This window comes from Bidens hawaiensis, unplaced genomic scaffold (genome assembly GCF_021521415.1).
Source record: "Bidens hawaiensis isolate Kalapana, Puna unplaced genomic scaffold, B.hawaiensis_p1.1 tig00031007_1, whole genome shotgun sequence".
Classification (NCBI taxonomy): domain Eukaryota; kingdom Viridiplantae; phylum Streptophyta; class Magnoliopsida; order Asterales; family Asteraceae; genus Bidens; species Bidens hawaiensis.
The window spans coordinates 13,660-39,577 of NW_027495192.1; the positions used below are offsets into that span (position 1 = coordinate 13,660).

At 35.6% G+C, this 25,918-nt stretch overlaps 1 protein-coding gene across 1 annotated transcript; it reads left to right on the forward strand.

Moving 5' to 3' along the window:
- Positions 1–20,347: 20,347 nt before the first annotated feature.
- Positions 20,348–24,457, forward strand: LOC143581468 (proteasome subunit beta type-4-like). The gene is made up of 6 exons (XM_077064246.1): positions 20,348–20,628; positions 20,908–20,984; positions 21,279–21,408; positions 22,576–22,735; positions 22,890–23,075; positions 24,155–24,457. Exons 1-6 carry the CDS (start codon positions 20,576–20,578, stop codon positions 24,266–24,268), a joined length of 720 nt encoding a protein of 239 aa, XP_076920361.1. The 5' UTR covers positions 20,348–20,575; the 3' UTR covers positions 24,269–24,457.
- The last annotated feature ends 1,461 nt before the right edge of the window (positions 24,458–25,918 follow it).

Sequence of the window (25,918 nt, forward strand, 5' to 3'; positions counted from 1 at the left end):
CGATATGAACAATAAAATATAGTAAACACGTATGAACACACGTATAGGACCCTAAGCATAACAATTCTAAGACGTACCGTCTAACCACCTATCCTAATTGTCATGGCTCTGATACCAATCTGTCACACCCCGACCAAAGGCGGCGGAACATGCCGAGGTGTAAGGATTTCCCATAAGAGCATGACACTATTAAAGCGACAATATTTAACAAACTCATTTCCATTTCACATAATCGAAAATGTCACATAACAATATTCATAAGTCAAATACAACAACATATAACAAAATATAGCAAATCAAATATTGTTTATTTTTGCTAATAACCTAAAGTCTTGACAACGTTTTCACCACCATCTCGAGTCAACCTAGATGCAAACCTGTAACATTTCATAAAATAAAGTTTGTAAACACAAAGGTTGGTGAGCAATTCATAAGTTTGAGCAACAATAGTATATAGTAAGAAAAACCACAAAACTAGTATACGAAACCATAAATAAGAGCTATAAACTTGGATAAAATAATTATCGCTAACAAGTTAGCGACACCCAACTATAAGGGGATGCCAAATAGTTTATGATTTTATAGTTATCATTAATTGCATTACGTTAACGACACCTTGCCATGAGGGATTGCCAAATGGTCTAGGATTTATAGTTCCACCATCCAAAAGCGATAAACACATAGGCAAATAAGCATAGAACACCAAATCGAGCAATTATTCAAGTAAATTATACAACAACGTTTGTGGTTTAAGACCCAAGTATAAAACATTTAGTTTAGATAAGATGAAATGTCACCCCCAAAACAAAAGATAGAAAACGTGGTATGAAGTTACTCACGTTCAAGTAATAAACTTGAAAGATTTATTATTTGGATATTTTCTGGAACGACGAGTTTAACGTATGAAGCCTAAATAAAAAAAAATCTTGGATTTAGAAAGGTTGTCTTGAAGATCTTTAAATAAATAATTGTTGCAAAAAGTAAACAATTAAAGTTCAAGGTTTAAAATGTAACTATTTAAGAATTTATAATAATAACCCTTTAAAAATGTAAGTTTGCTCGAAACCGGGTTAAAGTATCTAACCTTAATATTTACTTAACCTATATTAAGTAATAAGGTGAGAAAAATGCTAAATGCAAGTTCCTTTGGGACAAAGATACTAAAACGGGTCTTTAGCGAGTGTTCGGGTTGTTGGTTCGGGTCTTGATAATTGGTCAAATCCAAAGTCAACTTTCCAAAATAATGAATGTTATGAGATAACTCAATAAAACTTTATAAGACTTAACCAAGTATGTAGATCTATTGTTTTAGAACTAACAACGTACGTTAAGCGAGTGTTCAGTTTTGTCGGTCCAAACTATGTTATGAGATCAAGCTGGATCCAACAATTCCAAGTACTTGAGAAAATAATTAAAATCAGTTTGTAAACTATTTTTAAAGAAATATACAAGTCTTGATAGCTAAAAAAACACTTGTGTGACTTAAGCGAGTAAAAATCGGATTGGTTCGTTTTCCATCTCACAATATGTTCCTTGATGGTTTCCACATGCCCAAATATCATAGATATTGTATAACTAGTAGGTGTGCCCGCGTGTTGCGGCTGGGACGCAATGGGGATGTGTTCGGTATGAGCTCGGTTTGCAGCAATCTCGAGCTAGCTTTGGCTCGACATGACTCAATTCATTGACAACCTGTAATTATAGTGTTTCCCGATGAATTGTGTGGGAACCTCTCTATACGATAAAATAAGTATATATTTTTAGGTATTATTTACATTTATATCTTATTTTAGAAATAATAAATAAATAATTTAAAATGAGTGTAGAAGTTTAAAAGCAATTATTAATGTTATAACTTAATATCGCTTCTAGTATTTTAATAACTTAACTTGAGTTGAGTCACTTATAAGTTGTGTTGGGTCCAAATATGTATTATTTGCTGTTTAGATGTTTCATATTTTTGAATCCAAGGTTATAAAAAAAACAAAAAAAATATTTTTTTTAGTTGGTAATCTTTTATAAATCATATTCTCAACTTAGTGTACATATTATTTAACGATGTTCAGGCAACCATGTCAAATTAGTTGTAATTGTTGATCGAGATATAATGAGGCAATAAATTTAACAGCGTCTCATGAGAGAGAGTGTGGGTAGGTGAAGGGGTGTCGTTGCGGCGGGAGCGCAATAGGTATTTTGTCGGGCTTGATTAGAGTCGTGGACCGTCTAAATGAACAAATGATTAATATAGTTAAATATGAAAGGAAACTATTCTAATTAGAGTTTGATCTATTGAACAAGGCATAACTCCATAACGTTTTAAAACGAGAAAGTTGGATCAGGTGTCGCTTATTGATGTTAGTCAACTGAACCAACTGGGTTTTTGTTTTTATTTTATATGACGTCCAGAATAATTGGTTCTACCTTTTTTTTAAACACTGCATTACCAAGAAAGTAAAGCTTGACTTGACCCCAACAAAAGTTAAATTTGAGTATACTAATCAATATTGGCCATAAAAATATGTATTATGTAGTTCCATATAATCCCAAATTCCAAAATTACCATTGGCGGCACATACTTTCCACATATTGACCATAATGACAACAAAGTTGCCACCAAGGTGGATAGTATTTGACGGATGATGACGGGTAGAAACCAACGTTGACCGAGAGACCAAGTCAATACAAGTTAGAAACTCAACTTTTATCAAGAAAGTCAATGATGATTGGAAAATTGAGTTGACACCAAATAAGTCAACTTTGACTAAACTAAACAATTTGGCCTTGACCATACCAAATTACCATTGACCATCTTATATTCTTAGTTCCATGACCATCTTTACTTCCATAATATCCTAATACTTTTCATTCTGCCCCTAGCTTCCCAATACCTCAATAACATTCCTAGAATCTTTTCTCCAACAAATTACCAATAACCAAAGTCTCAGTAGCGAAAATTAAAAAGATGACTCAAAAGATTAGACTTTGGGATTTTGTGTCAGTTCAAGAATTAGGAAAAGTCAGAAAAACCCACCAACCAGAAGTCCATGTGCAAGCCGAATAAATTAAACAATCATTTAAAAAACCATATTTCATTTTTTAAATTGTAAATGCACAAAATAGACAAACGCATACCACCATCTAATGATTTGCAGCAAAAGAAACTAATGTGTTGTTTGTTTTATTCCAGTTATGTTTATTTTTCTGATTGTGAGCCTAAAGAAGCATATTATAATATAAACACACTAATTTATTCATATATATTTACATAATAAATAACACCATGTATAAAAAAATGATAAATTTAAAAAAATAATATACTTCATAATAAATAACACCATATATTTACATAATAATAACACCAGCTTTGACAAAAAATGATCCAAACCAAAACCAGTTCTAACCCGAACCTGTTTGGGTAAAAAAAAACTTGTTCATGTAGTCCCAACTTGTAAAACCAATAGCTTTTTAAAACAATCGTTCATTATATTTCTTTCAACCATCATTGAGATATTTTATAAACACGTTAGACGCACAACCAATACACCACATTACATTATACAAACAAAGAAGATTAAACTATTTAAGATACTTTTTAGATCAATTTTATATAATCAACACAAATAAGCATACCAAACATGATTGGTTTACATGAAGACAGTTTTCGTTTGCTACAAATACCCTTTATGAATACTTTTTAAGGTGGCAGCCATCTTAACTCTTAGATATGGTATAAGTACATCAACTCACAAGTCAATGCAAAAGATGAAATCATGACCTTACTTTGGCGAGTCGGACCCTTATTTTTCTTCTAATTCTTCCTCATCATTGACACCCTCATCCTACATTTTCACATCAATGATTAATTCTCTATAAAAGATTACATTAGAATATAATAAGACCAAGAAAAGTGTCGGGAAAAGTACCTATTCAGTTGCTTGTGCAGGTTGTTACAATCGCTCTTTCCTAACAGCTTCCGGAAGCTATGCAGCAGTCTCGCCAGCTATTGCAGTTAAGACCTTATCAACCTTTTCTTCGATCTCATCTTCTATGTCATCTGAATCTAGTGCTGAGTCAACTGCATCATTCACAATCTCTTCAATAACACCCGCCTGCAAAAATAAAACATAATGAGATTCAATATCCCAAATCATAAACAACGAAACAACTTGATCTAATAATTGTTCAGCCTATAATCTAAATGTCAGTTCTAAGATTTCAATCGTTTTAAAAATCCAAACTCGATTCAAACAAAATAACAATAATGATTATTTAAGTTTTGTCATTTGGCACTATCATATTTAACCAATCCAATTCCAAAACAAATAATGGTAAAAAGTAAACATATATGTTACTTGGTCTAAACTGAAGAATTCTAACCGAGCCGAATTCGAACCTAGTTTCCGATTCATTTTGGAACTATATGAACTCAGTTCAGTTTCGGTTTGATCAAGAGAAATCTTTCACAAAAGTGACAGATGTGCAGTTATGACTTTAATTAACATATTTTTCTCAAATATTTGTACTTTCAATTTGCAGTAGACTCTTGAACTATTGATAATTGCCAACACTACCATTGCACCAAAACATAGACAATAAACCCCTTTCACAGCAACTTTGACCCGTTTACAATTTAATTGAACGGACATGTTAATTAAAATTTGCAGTCTACACTCAACACAAACCAAACTTAGAGACGTCAATTTATAGGTATTCCATTAATACCCAGTTGGCAAATCAAACACAATCTCCATTAATTCGACATCACTCCTCAGCTTTAGGGACGAAAAAGCATCGGAGCGCCTCTCGCTTTTAAACCAAGTGCTCAAGTTTACAATTATATGCAAAGGAATTAACTTAGGGCTCCATTGTACCAAAACTATTGGTATAGCATACTCATATATAACAGTATAAACAATAAGTAAATTAATAAAAAAAGAAACTTTGATTATTGTTTGAATGATCATTATACGCGCTATACATCTATTGGACAATATGCCCAATAATGAACTTATCCATCTCGTTCTCCCCTACCCATGGAATGAATTTTCACTTAGTTTTGCTTATTATGCGATCGTTACCACCTAGAAATCATCAGACCTAGGCTATGCGATATGCATCTGCCATTTATATTCACTTTCTTGATACTTTTAGAACACAATTGGTTTCCATTCAGTTTATTTTTTATCTTAAGTTTCTTGATACTTTTAGCACACGTTTGATACATGAGCTCAGATCGTTAAAAATCTCAAAACGAGGCAAACTTTTTCAAAATCGAGCCAAGCTCAAGCCAAGCATAGGCTCATTTATGGTTTTCTCAAAATATATAAGATAATTAAAACATATAAAAATTAATCAATATATAATAAACGAGCCGCGCTTGATAAAATAAATCACAAGCCGAGCTAGAGCTTTGAAAACCGAGCCGAGCTAAAGCTTGAACCCTCGTAAGTCAAAATGAGCCGAGGCTCGGCTTGGCTCATTTATACACATTCGCTTGAGCAAAAGCTTCATTTTATTTCTTCTTCTTGATTACTAAGTTGTTTTTCATTAATGCCGAATTCAATCTTAACTCAAGGGAACTACTCATCTAACTAAGAAAAGAATTAACACCCAGCGACCTCAATGCCAGCTTTGATCATCACTTTCTAAGTTCTAACAAAAGTACCTCATTAAGTAGTTTTGCATCCAGTAAATGTGCCACATGAAACTGAGGCACCTCCATTCCAACAGATAAAAGTTTCTATAGTATACAAGATTGTCTAGCAAACTGCATAGAACAAAGAACAAGTAAACTCTCCTATAAATCTGACACCAACTTCCACATAAGAATCTAAAAAGAAGCTACTAAATCCTCAAAGACAAGGTTTGTTGGTTGTAAGTTAACATGTCAGTTGTTTTCCTTACGTGTTGCTGCCTATGCAAAAGCCCATTCACATTTAACATAATATTGGATAGACCATAATCAGTTTTTTCTTCATATTCCACTTTCTTCATAATCAGTTTTTTCTTCATATTCCACTTTCTTCATATTTCACAAGGCTAATAAGTAATAACTGAATCAATCAAAATGATAAATTGAATTATATAAAATGTGAAGATGGTATACACTTAACCCAACCATATTTCCAACATCCCGTTCTCATCCGAACACGGGTTGATCATTTAAAGTCTTTAATCTCTGACCCAAACCAAAATTTATACTTGTTAAACCTAACAGAAATTCATTTTTGGTTATAATCCATTTTGATCCGAACTGAAAGTGTCACATTTTTTAAATGATCCGAACTCATTTTGCTTATAGCAAAACTGATTCTTTTTTTACATGGTCCAAACTGAGTAATCAGCAAAAGAAGCATCTATCACGAAACTAAAATGATGGCTGAAAACATAACCAATGTAATCTCACCAGCGGTATTTTCATCACCACTTTTGTTGAATCAAGTTGGCGCTTGAGTTGCTCAAGTTCTTTCAGCTTCGGCAGGGCCATATCTTCCCCAAAAGTTGTATGCAATTTGAACATTCTAGAATCAAGACATATCGGTCTTTTAGCGTACGCGATCAAAACAAGATGATAGATTAGTCCATAATCGATCTCTCAACAGGAAAAATAATCAAAACTTGCAAATTATACCTTGACATCATCGTTGGTAGATTGGCGTTGGACTATAAATTCAATCCTGATATTTTCCAGTGCATGCCAAAATATGATATAAGATTCAATTAAAACAAATACAAGTTTATCAATATTCTACCATAAATAAAACCGTGATCAATGAAGTTTGGATGCCTACAAATCCCCAAATCGGAATCAACTTCAGTCGTTGAATTGGAATATTACATAATTATATCGAACTAACCCTTTTATGATGATTTTGGAATTGAGTGGTTTGAGCCGAAGAATTCCGAGTACACAACGCCAATTATATTTAAAGCCATGGTTCTTGACGACATATTCAATCTGGTTTTTTATATTCACTCCGGTAGCGAGTTGAAGGGATAGATGTTACGGAAACGATTGAATAGGACGCTCACCGGAGGATAAACTGTAACTCATGATATATTGAACAGCAGCTACGATCGCCCAAGTGAAGCGCTCATAAATGTCACGGCGTCTCCATCATAATGTGTATAGATAATTTATAAATGAAAAATATTTAAGTTTTACAACTAAAAAGTTAACAACAAGTCTTTTAAGCAAAAGTTTCGGTTTCCATCTCCCAACGAGTTCATAGATGGATTCCACATGCTTAATATCAAAGACTTGTAAAAATGATTTTTGAAACTCAAATCTAACATTAAACATGTTTAAACAACTATTTTAACAAAACTAATAAGCAAAAGTTCGGTTCACGGTTTGGACTATTTACGGTTAAACCGATGTTAGTCTCTACAAACCCCCCACCATGGAACTTCATAAATATGACAAAAAAAACTAAAAAGAGTAGAAGTTAGTCATGGTTAGTATGTGCAAACAAGTTATGTGTGTGTATATATATCAAGAACACGAAGTCCTCCATGAAGCCTTGCCTTACGAGGTCCGAAACTTATCCAAGCGGAGTCGGAGAAGTAACTACCAAAGGTAACAAGGGGTGTGTATTATATATATGTTGTACCACCATGTTCAAGTGTTAGTAATGTTAGATGAACAAGTTAGAATGAAAGACTATGGTTAGTTTGACTTGAGAAGTCAAACCTTCAAGAATACATAAGAAATAACAACCTTGAATCTATGGAGTTTTGAGAGAGTTTTTGGAGATGTAGCAAGTGTGAAAATGAAGAAGATGGGTGTGTATATATAGAGTAAGGATCAAAGCTTATTTACAAGGTTCTCTTTTATGTTTATATGAAAATAGGTTGGTTAAACAAACAAGCAAAGCACAAAACAACAAACACAAACGGAATAGTGTACAAGGGTGTCTAGGCGCCGCGCGAGCTCCTTCTAGCCCTTTGGTCGCGCGGAGCGGCGTGCCCAGGGGGCTGGCCCAGCTCACCTAGTGGTTCCTTTCGCGGCCGAAAGTTCGTTTTTGATGTATTTTAGTCGTTTTAAGTCCGTTTTCGAATTCGTAAAAGAGGTTTTTCAAATTGAACAAATGGGAATGTTTTGGTAACATTAAAATCCAATATTTTATATATCATGAGTTTCGGTTTACAACATAAAACAATGCATAAACGAACACAAATAAGACCCGAAATTGACGAATGTCACACTTCTAATACTCGGTTATTGGTTTCTGAGATCTGTCACATTGTTTTCTACCTCCTCCATGTTACAAGACTGACAAATGTCACACTTAAAACTCAATTTCTTTGCTTACCATCTTTTATTATCTTGATTCTAAAATTGTAAAATGTGAAAATTTTCACGTGTATGTTGAAAAACCTATCAAGAGAAAATCAATTGGATTATGTTTTACTAATACCTTTGAACGACACAATACTCTTTATGAACTCCGTTCATATTATTTATATTTTGATTTCAGGTATGAAAAGCGTGACAAAAGACGACATATGTTGGGTGCTCTAGAACCTTATTAACCCTTTAACCTATGATACGGGTTTTTTAAGTTAATTCTTTAATGAAAAATCGTTTGTTGCTAAGTCCACAATAACTCTATCGTGATCACTTAAGTGAGTAATTTTAGTAGTGATCCCTGAAGTGAGTAATTTAGTGATGTACAAGAGAATGTGATGGTTATATAAATTATGTAATCCGTGTATTCACTTTAAACCGTTTACTATTTTCATGTAATCACTTGTGTGGACTTTTAGATTATGATACGATTCAAATAATCTACCACTATATACATGTTCATGGCCGGCTTTCGGGGTGTGCAAAGTGGGTGACCGGCCGGGCACGTTTTCTTTGGGGGCACAAAATTTTTAAAATTTCCCGATGTATATATGTAGAATACCCGAATTTTTATAATCATTATTTTTATATTACTCAAACATATTTTAGACCCCATTTTTTGGATTAACCAAAGACTTATAGGCCCACTAAATTTTGAAAAATGCAAGTACTTTTAATTAATTAATATAAGTAAATAAATAGAAGAAACGAATAGGCGCGATAATAGCAAAATCGACTTCGAAGACTAGCAGCCACGTCGACTTCGAACACCAGCAGTCATAGTAGCGTATGAAAATATGAGTTTTTCAAAATTATAGTTATTGAAATCCTATTTTCGACCCAAAATGCCTCAAGAAAGACTTAGCGGGTTGGCGATGAAAGTTATCAAGAACGGAACATTGAAGAGCATAAACTGTGAAGAGTTAATTCACCAATTTGCTATAAAAAATGTTATGAGAGCTTCACAAATCCTCAATTAGCTATTAATCTATTAAGTGTATCAAAAAGTCATTATAATATCATGATTTTCTAATATTAATGTTAATCGCAATAATTTTAATCGGCGTATAAAAATGTGTTTACATTGTTTAGTATGTTAAGGTTTTTAGGGGCATATTTTTTTCGACTCGGCTGAGGCACGTGAATATTCAGAGCCAGCCCTGTACATGTTAGCCAATGTGTGTGTAATGTAAGTCTAGTCATTAAAGTAAAGATATTGAAAAACATTTATAGAAGGGGAATTATTGTGAAGAAATCGATCAAAATGATATGTTTGTTTCTTAGACAACTGTTAGGATTAAACGCACACACGAAACCGAACACACACACGAAAGCAGTAAACGAACACGAGGATTTAACGTGGTTCGGTCTAAACTGACCTACGTCCACGGGTGGCAACTAGGTATATCTTTATTGAGTGACAAATATTACAAGTACATAATGTTGTTTATATAGAGATTGAACTAGGGTTAGTAAATTATTATGCAGGAAATCTAAACCGGGCCGGGCTTGGGCCCGACCGCCCACACCCGTCTCCTCTTTTGACTTCATATAATAAACCGGGCCAACAAGGTCTACGAACCCAACAATCTCCCACTCGGAGGCCTTGAGTACTCTCGTCTGCACTCCTGATTGTACTTCTGTAATCTGAACATTAAACTTCTTCTAGTTGCCACAGCCTTCTCATCAATTAACCTGAAGGCCCGTTGAAGCTCCCCGGAGCTCCAACACGTCAGTCATGGCTGAAACTGCCCCTGACCCGTTCTCTGTCCCTACCGGCTCCCACTGTAACGAACTACCGGATCCTGAGATAACCTGAGAACAAACACTCTCCATATTCAGCAAGTAATTCATTGGAGAGACTTTTACAGCTGGAATACTGGTTTTCTTAATCCACTGTCGACCTGGAACTGTAACTGAAACACGACCTGTGCTCCCACTGTCACGATCTCCCCCAACTGATTTAACCTTCCTAGCTCGTTCATCCTGAATCTTCACTTTGGCTCTGGGTTTGTTACTTGCAAAACGAACCTTCTTCTGCCCACGAGATTCTGTGAACCGGATTTTGTCTTTCACCAAAACTGGATCCACTCCTTTCGGTGACATATCGACCATATACAACGAACCCATTTTCTTGCCACGAGCAACCACGAGATTCCCTTTGACTACTTTCCACTGCCCATTCCCGAACTTAACATCGTGCCCTTGGTCATCCAACTGCCCAACTGATATCAAACGTTTCTTCAAACTTGGATTGTTGGGTTCGTAGACCTTGTTGGCCCGGTTTATTATATGAAGTCAAAAGAGGAGACGGGTGTGGGCGGTCGGGCCCAAGCCCGGCCCGGTTTAGATTTCCTGCATAATAATTTACTAACCCTAGTTCAATCTCTATATAAACAACATTATGTACTTGTAATATTTGTCACTCAATAAAGATATACCTAGTTGCCACCCGTGGACGTAGGTCAGTTTAGACCGAACCACGTTAAATCCTCGTGTTCGTTTACTGCTTTCGTGTGTGTGTTCAGTTTCGTGTGTGCGTTTAATCCTAACAACAACTAGGTGTGTGAGTGTGCCAACTATAAGTGTATCTGTTAAATAATATATGAATAACAAAACCGTGTTAATCTGAATTGAGATATTTTGAAATATATGTTCCAATATAAAAAAGTTATTATTGAAATAAATCTATGGATATAACTTCTACATGAAGATCATGTGATATTGTGATGATAAATGACGGTTTTTACAAGTGTTCTAGATTAAGGTGTAAACAATGTGATATATGGTCATGCGAGGGTGGTTTATGATTAGTATTATATATAATATGTCCAAAAAATATTGAGACTTGTTAGGTTCATTGTTTATGATTAGTATTATTATATATAATAATTTACAAGTTTGGTGTCGCAAAACCTTTATTGGGCCACTTTGTGGCACCCTATTGATTAGGGATGAGCGAAATCAGTACTGGTACCGGTTGGTACCTGTACCGAACCGGTACAGGTACCGAAATCGGTATCGATTTGGTACCATCGGTACCTGGTACGGTACGGGACGGGACCGGTATTTTCCGAATTTTTACCTTCAATCCCGGTCCAGTACCGGTACCAAGAATTCGCGAATTTCGGGACCTGGACCGGTCGGTACCGGTACGGTCCCCATCCCTACTATTGATAGTTTTTTTCCCCCAAAAAGTAATTCTTATATTGAACAAAATAATTCAATTACAATAAATAGATGTGTAAGCTGACAACAAGTACCCCCCCTCCCCTCCCCCGCCCCTTTTGAATGACAAACCCATTCCTACTAAAATAAATGTATGGTTCTTTGACGTCGATAAGTTATTGTGCACGACCCATTGAACTATTTTAAGAAACGTAATAGCTTTGGGGACAAGAGACCCAAATGTATCAGAAGCAAAAGGAATGAAAATGTGTTGATTCTCGGCACATACTTTCTCATGCTTAGCAATTTATCCTGATTCCGTCTTCAACATAATCTGTCTAACAACAAACCCAGTATCTTAAGCCTGCCAGCTTGCCAAGGGAAGATACTCCAATAAGGTCTATACAAGCGTGCGTCCCCTGCCCATCCAATCATAAAAACGTTTGTTGGCCGGAGAGTAGACCTCCCTTTAAAGGATTCGACGGGAAATTCACAGAAGCTTCTTTTTTTTGCGGAGATCTCCACTCGTTTTAACACATCACAAATGACATCTCTTATTGTGAACGACCCATTGAACTATTTTAAGAAACGTAATAGCTTCGGGGACAAGGGACCCAAATGTATTAAAAGCAAAAGAAATGAAAATGTGTTGATTCTCAGCACATACTTTCTCATGCTTAGCAATTTTTCCTGATTCCGTCTTCAACACAATCTGTCTAACAACAAACCCGGTATGTTAAGCCTAACAAGGGGAGACACTCCAATAAGGTCTATACAAGCGTGCTTCCCCCTGCCTATCCAATCACAAAAACGTTTTTTGGCCTGATAGTAGACCTCCCTTTAAGGGATCCGACGGGAAATTCACAGAAGCTTCCTTTTTTGCGGAGATCTCCACTCGTTTTAACACATCACAAATGACATCTCGGGTCAAATCATTTCTTTTTTTCTTTTTATTTTTTTAGTTTTGGCACGTAATGAACGTAATTAAAATCTACCAAATGTGAATTTTGTTTTTGTTCTTTTTTTACCATTTTGTTTTAGTTACGGTACCGTGCCGAAGGCGACTAAAACCGACCGAATTAGCATAGACTCGCCATGATTTGTTTTAGTTCCAGTACCATAACGAAACCGACCGAATGCCGAATTTTGCTTTTTTAGTTCTGGTACTGTAATGAAAATGACGAAAACCGAATGAATTCGCATAGACTCAACCGTCTCAACGCCCGGGATCAATTATGGTTGGGTTTTACCAATGATCGGTTTTTATCGACCGATGCCACGCCATTGGTCGACCCCAATCTTTATAATTTTTTTTTCCATTTTTGTTTTAGTTTCGATACAATAACATATGTAACCTAAATCGACTGAATTCGCATCGACTTACATTATCAATTCATGGGTTTTACCACCACTTAGGTTTTGCCATCCTTCCAAGCGCAACACGCCGGAAAAAACCCTAGTTATTATATAATTAAAAGTTATTGCTACTAATTAAAATTTGAAATTAACATTCGATTTATTTATATAATCAATCAAATTCTATATAAAAAAATATATAACCACACAATTATTTAAGTTCAATAGAAAGAAAAATAACTTTCCAATGTGGTGTAATGCTAGAAAGTATGTCTTTTTTAATGGAGATTCAAGTTCAATCCCCACTTACAACACTTTGGAAGGGACATGTTTGGCTCAATGAAGGAATACTGAGATCTTTACGATTTTTAGTTCGATCCTGAGGGCATCGGGTTTTATCACCGGTGGCCATTCGAGCGGGTGGATTTTCCCCGGAATTGGAGATAACTTGGAGGTGCTTGAGGGCTTCGTACGGTTGGTTTGGGCCAGCTGGCGGTGGCCTTTTGTCATTGGGTCACCTTGTACGGAGTACCTAGCGTTCTATGTTTGTTGGTCGTTAAAAAACAGCTATACGTAGCTTTAAGCCTATAACTAGTTAATTAATATTTGAAAAGTAATTATATCTTGAAAATTGAATTGGAAAAGTGAAAAGTTTTTGGTGTTTGTTGTGTATTTTAACATCTCGGGTTTTTCGTGTTTGAATTTGTTTATGTTTAACCTGACTCGGAATGTAATTCAGGTCTTTCGAATTATTTAAATTTTGTATTTATTAGTATTTAACTTGGTTAAACTTCATTTATATTTTCTTAACAATGCTTAGAAACTTTTAAAATCGCTTAAAACTGCTAAAGAGCGCGTTTACATAAGTACAAGGACTAATTTTACCAAATCTTTCCTATTTTCGACCAAATTAACGAAACTTAACCTCCAATATATGTCAAAATGTTTTAAACATCCTAATTCGTTTTCTTGTTGTCCAAACAAAATCTTTAGGCTATTATACTTGATTCGGTCATTTATTGATTATTCGGTTAGCTAAACGAGCTATTTTCTAATAAACAAGCCTTAATAACCCTTAATATTTAAACAAAACATATTCCTAAACCCTAAATTAATCTGGAATCTCAGCCCCCATCTCAAAAAAAATCGTTCATAATGGTTCATGGTTTTTCTTCAAGAACTTTCATCTTTCGGTTTGACTTTCAAGCTTCAAGACCATTTGACTAGTGTTTCCTCATTGTTCTATTCATCTTCCGGGTAAGTCTTCGTGAAAAATATTTACTTATTATGGGGTATTGTCGGTCAATTGCTTTCCGACCTGTTTTAGGGCATAATAGTCAAAATATTTGACTATCTGATTTCTCTATCTTCTGATCAGAATTAGCTTTTGGGCCAGAAGACTTTTATGTTTGTTTTGAAATTTTAAGTGCACGGGTCAGAACAAGACTTTCGACTCGAAGTTCGGATTCTGAACAATACCAACTCGCTTAAATAGTTAAAATCTCATAACTTGAGTTTTATACATTTGTTTGATCTGATTCCAGCGGCTATGTTCTCATTTTTAATTATACTTTGTTGTCTCAAAGTTCCAGGTCTGTTTGTGTCAGATCAGTTAGCTTGCTTAAGGCTCGGGACTCGTTTAATATCTTTATTTTATCGTTTAACTCGCCTGAATATTAAGGTGAGTAATCACTCCCTTATTTTACTTGTTTTCAAACGTTTTGGGGACTTATGCGTATCTGTTAATTACTTACATATTTTATCATATACTCATTAGCAAACTGTGGTCTTTGTGTGTGTATCAATTGAATGACTATTTGCTATTTGTTAACAAGTTTATTTGTTTATTTTATCTCATTCGGAGAGATCTATCATAATCACGTTATAGTATGATCGTACGACCGTCGTAGTGGCCAGATCCCGATTCGCATGGAAATGGTTTCACCGACACCCTCATTTATCACATCATGTCGTAGTAGCCACCGTCTGATTTGCATGACAATGGCTTTACCGACACTCATTATTTGCTCAATGATTTGATTGTTTATACTCACAGGTAACAATTTTGCTATATATTTATATATTATTATATTGTAATAAAAGCTGGTGATCTACTCACTCAACATGTATTGTTGACAAAAATATCTATTTTGTATGCATTTGCAAGTTATCAATTGGATTGTTTATCAAGATGAATATCACGTAGAGATGACCTTTAGGATTAAAACTTATACTAGATTATTTGATTTCGTTTTGTAATTTCCTTGAATTGTTGTACTCGAATTTTAAATTAATTAATTAGATATTGTCACAATTAAATTGCATGATAGTACCTTGTGAGCTGTGAATCAATGGTTCTCTTCGCACCCCGACATTTCCGTCGTAGGTTGCGGCGTGACATGTATAGTGTAGTCTTTTGCTAGTCTAGTTGTTTTCATTTATTAACATCAACCCTTTATTTTTTTTTATAAAATAAACGTGAGGGTGGTTTAGTGTAATTTCATTATGGATTTTTTTTTCAAACGATGATAGTCTACGGTTTAGTGTAATTTCATTAAGGGTTGCCTTGACATCATTGGAATTCCTTCGTCAGAGTCCCGTTTATCAAAACCAAGGCTCGTGCCTAACGCACTATTCCATTTAACCCATAATCTCCATATAAGTATACCTACTTTTAAATTGTAATTTAACTAGTTATCAATATTGTAAGGAAAATTGGAATTTAATAATCTCATCTTTCTTCTAAGCTAACTGACAATAATCCAAACATGAGAGTATTCTTGTTACAAGTTTTAACTTTTTACAATACTTTTCTCACTGGACCTTTCCAAAAAAAAAACTTAGCCCCGTTATGTTTTATATGAAATTAAAATTGATGTTTTAAGGTTTTTAATCGAAAGAATGACTTAAGTCTATTGATGCAAAATTCACATTGAAATGGTGCTCAAAGTCCAAATGATGGCCGGCTTGATTCATTGGAAATTTAAACACTTGTATCCTCCTTCCGGTCGTCTTTTAGGGCACCATTTTTATGTGAGTTTCATATCAATTGACTCGCATCCTCCTTCTAATCAAACACTCTAAAACATCATCTTGAAATTCAGATAAAACATATTTTTAATGGGGTCCAATGAAAAAAAAAGTGTAAAAGTTTAGACCGGTGATAAGAATATTGTTAAGTGAGTTTATTATCAACCAACTACAAAAAAGTTGGATTATAAAAATCCAATTTTCTATAATTCAATTTCCCATATTTATTTGTCTTGCCAATAATTCTTATCTCAAGTGGTTGAGGTGAGACACATAAAGACTTCAATATAAAAATAAGAAGGTTTTGGGTTCAAGTCTCACATATGACCAAAAAACAATAGGGGGTTTGTAACATCACGTAAATTTCGGGCTAAAAATGTCAATTTTTAAAGTCAAGGGACCAATTCTACCAATAACCAAAATTCAGGGACTAAATTGTAAATTCTGATTTCCTGACCCATCGCGCTACGCGATGGATTAGAAGGGAGCCCCATCGCGTACCGCGATGGGGTATCTGACACATGGTGACAAGTGTGCCACGTGGCACACGGTGGCAACGCCTGCCGCCACGTGTCGCCACGTGGCTCGGCGCCTGCCACGTGTCGCCATGTGGCTCGGCGCCTGCCACGTGTTGACACGTGGCAGGTCTATACACTGACTCAACAGACCTATATCGCGGTACGCGATAGGTCTGCCAAGTGACCCATCGCGTACCGTGATGGGGTCCAATTTTGAGTCTATACATAGCAGCCTCCGGCTCTTCCCATTTGCACATCAAATTACACACACTTACTCTCTCACTACTCTCTCTCTAAACCTCTAAGTTCGTGCCCTCGATCAGTCTCGAAAACCGTGTACCGAAATCTCGTTTTCCGTGCCCGTTACCTCGATTTCCGTGCCACTCCCCAACATCCCGAACGAGAAGGAAGTACTGCCCTGACGACCCGGTTATTTCCTTGAAGTACGTGCCAAGAAGTATTGGTGCCTCGAGAAACGTGCCAAGTGTGGAAGGAAGTGTTGATCAAGTGATAGTTGAAAAGCGAGTAGCGTCGGAGTGCTGCCCAAGTGTCTAGGGTATTTCTAAGCCGACAAAGGTAGGCATAATGCCCAACCAAAATAATAATAAAATATTATAACGGCTTAATACCCGAGTCGATATTATTCTCGATAAACAAAGAAATGAATAACAAAGAAAATATAGAAAGAGAAATAAGAATTATATATGAGTATATATATATAGATATAAATATTCTTTGTTAGAAATATATTATTTAAGTATAATGAGTGTACTTAAATAATAAAGAAAAGAATACGTTTCTTAGTGAAGAAGAAACGTCGGGTTTTTATAAACTAAAAGTTTATTAAATATTACTTTTCAACTAAAGGTTTTAAAGTAAAATGGGATAATGAACTAAAGGTTTATCGAGATGATAAGACTAAAGGTCTTAAGCCGGATCGTGTAGCCGACTAATGAATGTTATACTCGTACTATAGGTGCGAGATAGCGAAGGAAAGACATACGGACGGTGTTGGAAGCCGATCCTATTTGAAAAGGTGAATACGCCCCACTTTTACAAACTTGTTTTCAAACAAACAAACGTGTTATGTGTAAAACTTTACATGAGGCTACGTGTCTCTAAAACATTATAAATAAGAGTATAAGCCATCCCTCAGGCTATGGTATACGTTTGTCTGGATCCTTACATACGTGGAACGCGGTGGGCACATCGCACCACGCTTGGTCACGACCTCCAGCCACGATGGGCCGGACCTAAGTTACGTCCGAGTGGGGAATGACCATGTGTATATTTATGGTACCTAAGTTATGTCATAAACGCTGCGGTGCTTCGCTGAGGTGACCTAGTGCAGAGACTCAAGTTTATGATGATTTTTTGAAACTTGATTATTCCTAAGCCAAGATGGGCCGAGACTTACGTGGTCTCGAGGGGTAATTAAATAAAGAAAATATTTTAGCGTCAGCATATTCACCAGCATTCGTTGCTGACGTATTTTAATAACATTTTGCAGGTAACCAAGGTTAGAGCTTGCAAGACGAAGAAGCTCAAGAATCCGATGGCTCGGATAATTTTGTGTAAATATTAAAATATGATGATTTTGTAAAACCTATAAACAAGTAAATATTAAACGAGACTTTTGTCTCGTCTTTTTAATGTAAATATTTTATATTATCGATCATTTGTTTTTCATAAAGTCTTCCGCTAAAACCCGTAACTCTGATTTATTTACAAACATGGTATCAACTATGGATCATACCCCTAGGCCTAGAATGAAGGTGTGACAGGGTTTCACTTAGAGGTGTACAAAAAACCCTGTTTAGAACCGGTTAACTAGAAACCGAACCAAACCACCGGTTCGTATAACGATTTGGGTATTTTTTTATTCAAATTGGTTTTAAAACCAGTTTAAAACCGACCCGAACCAGTCTAGATCAGTTTGGCTACTTCTATGCTTAAACCGGTTTCTAAACCGAACCGTTTTAACCCAAACCGGTTTGGAATATGCAAACCAAACAGGTTCGGTTTGTAAACAACCGGTTTTGTACACCTCTAGTTTCACTTTCATGTTGGGCCAGGTTTTTGTCACCTATGGGCCAAGGGTTTTCTCACACATGGAGATGAGCGGATGAGCTAGTAGTCCGTTAGTGATTCAAATTAGCTGTTAAAAAGAAAAATATGAGTGTGAAATAGTAAAGTTGAGGGATTGGTTCCGTAATTTGTGTTTTCTTGTAGAGAGACACATTTATCCCCAATTGAATTGAATTAATTAAACATCATCATCAATTCATCTTCGTCTATTCAAATCAATATTTACTTTACAGTTTTTGTTCGAACAAACAGGAAGACGATACAGATCGGAATAACGTGTTCAGGTATACTTATATATATATATATATTTGTATTATTATTATTATTATTACAGTTTACGATTGATCTGATCAAATTGATTATACTAATGTTAGGTTTGATCTCACGTTTATCATTTTAGCTAGGTTTATAATAATGTTAGGTGCGATCCTTTAATACTTTTTATTTAGTCTACTGAATGATAGGATTAAGGTTAAGGACTTTTAGGTGGTAAGAAACGAATGTGTGTTGGCTTTCTTTTAGGTGTGTGCACGGTTAAGTTTGGGCTAAAACCAAACCGATAACTGTTTGGTTTCGGTTTTCGTTTTTCTCATTTGATCTTAAAAGTTTTAGGCAGAATATAATGAATTTTGGTATAAATAATTTTGTTAATTATTAACTAATTGATTATTATTATACATTTGGCCAAAGATATTTGTGTTACATATTTATTAAGTTCTTATAAATTACTTTAAGTAAAAAAATTAATTCTAGAAATTCGGTTTGGTTCAGTTTTTTCAGTTTCTTTTACAATTTACATGCGAAACCAAAACCAAACCGTAAGTTCGGTTTGTACAAAAACATAAAACCAAGCCATCGGTTAGTTTTTCTGTTTAAATTTTTTTTTTGGTTTCGGATCGGTTGTTCAGTTTCTTGCAGACCCCTATCAATAAATACTATGTTACTCTTCCACCACTTCTTTTGGTACTTGGTAGCTGTCTGTCCCTCTATTGTTAGTTTTGGTTTTTTGTCTTCCGTTTGTTTTGGTGCCGCCTCTCTATTTCTAGGGTTGTAGGCAAGGTTTGCTTACATCCCGCCCTCTCCAAACCCTACCAATAGCTATGTACTTGTGGGATTTACTGTGAACTGTTGTTGCTGGTGCAGAGTCGTTGTTCTTGAGTTGTATTTAAAAGAATTTATGAAAGTAGCCACCTTTTGTTATGTAGTGTGTTGTACTCTTATGGTCATGCCAGATTAATTTCATGCATATAGCCATGAGATACAAGAATCTATCATTCTATCTACTTTACTTGCCTAAACCCTAAGTATTTTCATGTTATATTTGACTCTATATGTGAATAATAATGCATAAGCGTACCTATACGCGATATGGTGTCATTATCATTATAGTTGAACCCTATATTAAGGGAAGAAGTCTGATCCACGAGTTACAGTAGATACACAACTCTAAGTCACGTATATCATGGTTCATGGCTAAATAATTAATTTGTTTCACGTAACCCTATAAAATGCTTGTTTTTGTGTTTCTTTTTTCTGTATTTTAATCATTGTATAGCATTGTAGTGTTCTATTCAGACGGATGGATATTTTTTAACAGCGTCAACGTTTGAAGCATTGTAATCTTTTGAGTTCGAATCTGTAGAATCAACATTTTTTTCTATATATTTGATTATTTGTCAAGTATCTAAAATACCTTTCAACCAAGACAGAACAGAGGAACATTTTGAACCCAAATCAATAGAACATTTTAGTGGGTATTGATTAGAACTTATTAGAAATAGGAAATGTGCAAATTTGATGGGCATGTGAAAATCACGAACTTTAATGGAACTGAGAAAGTTTCATTTTTCATCTATCTACATGCTCTTATATGTTGGATACATATTCATTCATCAAATAGCAATATGTAAACTGAAACCCGTGGTAAATTTGTAAGTAGTAATATGAAAACTCTGAAATAACTGAGGACGATTTGATTGTCAAGTTTTGGTTCACCTTCAACTGAATCATAGGTATGTAACTTGTTTATCTCTCGTCGTTTGATTGGTTTCTCTGGTTTGTAGTTATGCAGGAGATGGATACTTTATTGGCCTCAGAAGGAGATTCTCAAAGGACTCAGTATGTACTCTTTAAGCTATCTAAGTTCATGGTGTAACATGTGGGATTCTAGATCTGATGTTAGCTACAAAATATGAAGCAAGAACTTGCTATTTAGTAGTAATAAATGTTAACTTTTGAGTTTTGACTTTGAAATCTAGTCTAGTACTATTCAGATACAAATATACAGTCTGATATGGATTTTTGACATAATTCATTTGCTCGTTTGCACTATCATTACAGTAGTGATTTTGTTTATAGTCGACGGTGCTGGAAGTTGATGATTGGTTTTAAAAATAGGTATCCGTATGTGACTGGTACATCCATCATTGGGATCAAATACAAGGATGGAATTCTCATGGCTGCTGACATGGGAGGCTAGATGATTCTTAATAACCTCAAATAAATTTGTTGATTCTAGAAAGGTTTGCTTGATGAACCTTTTATGCTGTATAATTTGTTAATATGTGTGCATTATCTGATAAGGAATATGCTATACATACTTGAGTTTTCGTACGTTCATGTATGTATATACTTTTGAGTTTTGATGCAGTACATGCTATTGCCTATTGGGGCTATGCTATTACCAATGATTTAATATATGGAATTGCATGATGGTTGAACATATTATTATTACTAGTTATATTGGTTGCTGACTTTTGCGTTGACAGGGTCATATGGGTCCACCATTCGTTACAAGAGTGTGGAGCGAATAAAACAAGTGGGCAAACATTCTCTAATCGGTGCAAGTGGAGAAATCAGTGATTTCCAAGAAATTCTGAAGTACCTCGATGAATTCATGTAAAGCATCTTTCGTACATATTTTCTTAATCGTTTTTGGTTGTTTCCGATAGAGATTTTTTTTCGGGAAGAGGTGGGAAAGTGAACGGGACGTGTGGGTTAAGCAGCATGCCATAAATGTGTACTTATTGGGGCGGGTAGGGTTTGGTTGACTTGAAATACCTGTCATTGATTATTGAATATATTTTGTAATTAATTAGTACGCCAAGTATGATTACAAGCATGATTTATATTTGAACAAAGTATGCTGCTAGGATCGAAATAAGTCAGGACCAATGTTTTCATAACCGGACACCGAACCGGATGGCCTACCGGTTCACCGGCCGAACAACTTTGGTAAAAAAATGACGGGTCGTGCTGGAAAAATGATTTTTCAAAAATCCGGTCCGACCGGCTGAACCGGTTCGGACCGGCCGGTTAGCTGGGAGTCGAGCGAACTATATAGAACCGGACCGGTCGGTGGACCGATTCCCGGTCGGACCGGTTCTACCGGCCGGTCCGGTCCGGTCTCAACAACATTGGTTAGGACATAGGAGGTTTTATGCATAAATAATATACTTTTGGCTGCTCGTTTGACCCGTTCTCTTCTAAGCTAATGTTTTTGATATTACCATTCGGTGCGAAATTCCTTTATGTTTGTTTATATATAAAGCGGACGAACATGAACAACATTTTTGGTTCCTTTTGTTAAATGAACGAACATGAACAACTTTTTTGGTTCTTTTAGTTAAATGAACGAACATGAACACATATCTCATTCATTTTCGTGAACATTGTTTGTTCATTAACGTTCTGACGTTCGTTCATCTATGTTCATTTATGTTTATCTAAGTTCACTTGTCTATATATTCATTAAAATCTTATAGGTTCTTTGCAATTTAGTCTAGATTTATTTAGGCACAAGAGATTGATTGTCACATTTATTTTTAACTGGTGTTCACTAAATTTTGTTCGTTCGTTTACATTCATGAACCGTTTGTTTATACTATTGATATTAACGAACATGAACAAGAACACTCCGCTTGTTTAATTGTTCATGTTCGATTGTTTGTTCGGTCAATTTTTGCGAGCATGAATATGAAGCTTTCGGCCGGTTCATTTATAAGCCTACTTTTAGATTTAAGCTTTAACTTGTAAGTTGTATGCAATGATTGCTACTTTATACAGCTTGCATGACAACATGTGGGATGATGGGAACTCACTTGGACCTAAAGAAGTATACAACTATTTAACTCGGGTTATGTACAACCGCCGCAACAAATTTGACCCGTTATGGAATTCACTTGTAATTGGTGGGGTGAAAAACGGACAAAAGTATCTTGGATCGGTAGACTTTTTTTCCCTCTTCAATTTTAGTATTAGAGTAACTTATTCTTGGTAACTGTAGAATTTAATAATTTCATCGGCGGCGGCGGCGGTATATCCCGCGCACCGCAAGCAGGGTGTATAGAATTTAATTTGGAGAATTAATTAATCTGCAGGTTAGCATGATCGGTGTAAATTATGAGGATAATCATATCGCGACTGGATTTGGAAATCACCTTGCGCGCCCTATACTTCGTGAGGAATGGAGGGAGGATTTAAGTTTTGAGGAGGGTGTCAAGTTATTGGAGAAATGCATGCGGAACCTTCTGTACCGTGACAGGTCTGCCGTCAACAAGCTTCAGGTGATATATTTTGCTATGGGCCAAATGGGCCGGGCCAGGTTGGGTTGGGTAATGGGCCAAAAGGCCAAAACAAGTACTTTTTTGCTATCAAACGGGTCGGGTTGACCTAAGTTATCATTTTCATACGAATAGTTCCCATGTCAAATATGGTTATGAAAGTTGCATTATTTGAATTGCAACATAATCTTTTGAGTAACATGATTGAGGTGGTTTTGGGCATTAGAAGTACACTCCGGGTGACTTTTGATACTTTTTCTATAGAAGCTTGTTTTCAAATCTCACTTGTTTGACCATACGTTAACCCGTTCATAAGTAAATGAGATGCAATCGCCATCTCTCTGCTATTTATATATGTAGAATTGTTTGTTACAATAACAATTTGAGGTAGAGATTTGCGTGAACCGCTAGGGGCGTGGTTGAAACCGAAAATACCGAACCGAAATAATCGAAATAAAACACAAATTAAAGGGTTTGGTTTATATATTTTCGTAAAAAAACTGAACTTTTCGGTTTTGGTTCTGCACTTAATTAAAACCGAAAAACCCAAAACGATTTTATGGAATTTCGTTTCTTAAGTAATTTATAAGAATTATATAAATATTGTTATTTAAGTATTTTTAGTCCAAACATATAACAAACAATTAATTATTAATTAACAACAAGATTCAGGCAAAACTTCATTTTTTTGTGCCAAATATTTTCTCTCAAAATATTCAAGCGAAAATGTTATAACCATAAAAACCAAAACCAAACCAAACCAAAGAAACCGAAACCGAACGGTATGTGAAAACGCAAAATTTGATTTATTTTGGTTCGGTTTGAGCTCAAACCATGTAACTGGCGAGTGCACGCCCCTAAAACCGCATAAACCCTGTATCTGTTGCTGTAACTGTGATTCATACAGCGGTTATGGAACCGTATAAAGATCTCCCTCGTTTGCTATTTCTGGCAGCAAACACCATGTAGGCATGTACAAATGTTTGCGTGATTTCTCTTTAATTTTTTTATATATTGACTGTGTCCATATATGTACATACATCTTGAAGTAACTTTGTTTTGATATTTGAAAAAAACTACAGATAGCAAAGATTACCGAGGAAGGTTTAACCGTCTCCCAACCTTACTCCCTCAAGACCTTTTGGAACTTTTCCGCTTTTCAGAATCCAACCGTCGGTGCTGAGGGATCATGGTAGCATCAAACATGTTGAAGTTTCAGGTAATTGACTTGGTATTTGCATCTGGGTGTAAGAATTCTATATATTTGAGCGTTTTGTTGCGTGCAATGAGACTATTTGAACCACCGTATGCTTGTTATTAGTTCACTTATCATCTCTGTGCTCATTGCTAGTATTTTCATAACAATACATTAGTCAGTTTCAGCTTTTCTTGTATGCGATAAAACAAATCCTATATCGTACACCATTCATGGATCTGAACTTGCAGGTGCACAACCAAACCGGGTTGAGAATCAGTTATAATCGAAAAGCGAAATGGTTCTTTGGACATTATAATACCTTTCAAAATATAAATTTATCAAGTGTTTTATAGGCATTATAATAAAAGCCAAATTTTATTAAAATTAATTAAATATGTTTATATTACAAATTACGGTTCAACATCATATATACTTGGAAAATACGGCATCTAATAGTTGCAGTGTAAGGCCCCGTTACCGGTAGCCCTACATTTGGTGTTGGATTTACTCATAAACACAGTTCTACAAATCAGAGTTGATTAAAACTTTACGCGGAATATAAAACTTTAACCATAATATCTTACATAACCTTCAAATCTTGTTTTATAAAACATTCATAGTCATTTAAAACAAAATATAATCTTTAAAACATCACAACATTTCTTCGAGATGCCAGTATCTTCGATTCCATGCCATGTGTCTTCAATCACGCGAGCTGCCTCAACCTATTTGTCTGCGTGCATACTAAAAGTCAGCTACGCTGAGTGAGTTATAGTTAATCACATATCTTACTTTACATACACATATACGAGCCCGTAGGTACGCATTACATACTTAACCTGTCCATCAGTCCTTTATATACATTCATAATTAACCTTACATTATAAAGGGTATTCGCCCTACATACCTCGGATATATTAGGGTCCGATCACCCTCATCCTCGGATATTATTAGGGTCCGGTCACCCGTCATCCTCGGATATTATTAGGGTCCGGTACCCTCCATCCTCGGATATTATTAGGGTTCGGTCCCCCTTCATCCTCGGATATTATTAGGGTCCGGTACCCTTTCTTCCATACCTTCATAACATACTTTCTATATACATAATCGTAAGTTTCGCACATGCATACATCATTCATTCTTCATCTTACAACATACATATAACATCAACCATTACCTGGCAGTACATACAATATCCGAAGATCGTTCATGTACCGACAAGAAAGCATTCATACATTTCACATAATACATATATGACATACATTTATCCCTTAGGATAAGTGTATTAACTAATCACATCGAGTATGCACACAACCCCGAAAACATAACAAGGAATGGGGCTAGAAACTCACCTGAATGCGGTTACGTTCACCGTTTATAGTTATTCCTTTCTTGAGCTGTGCATGACTAACTGTATAACAATTACACGTATCAATTAACTATCACTATCTATATCACGTTTCTAGTTGATTTATAACCCACAACGAACGGGGGTCCGGGGGCAGTGCCCCTGGCAGCGGGGTCTAGGGGCGGCAGCCCCTAGCAGGGTCCAAGGGGCAGAGCCCATGGCTGGGGTCGAGCTGCCAGGTCAGTTTGGAAAAATTTTATTTCCATTAACTGTCTTAACACATTTTCCATTACAATTTTG

Coding starts and splice junctions, on each gene's coding strand:
- LOC143581468 (XM_077064246.1), top strand. CDS start 20,576: ATGCAGGAGATGGATACTTTATTGGCCTCAGAAGGAGATTCTCAAAGG. Junction 22,736..22,889: donor GACAAAAGTATCTTGGATCG/GTAGACTTTTTT, acceptor ATTAATCTGCAG/GTTAGCATGATCGGTGTAAA. Junction 23,076..24,154: donor CTGCCGTCAACAAGCTTCAG/GTGATATATTTT, acceptor AAAAAACTACAG/ATAGCAAAGATTACCGAGGA.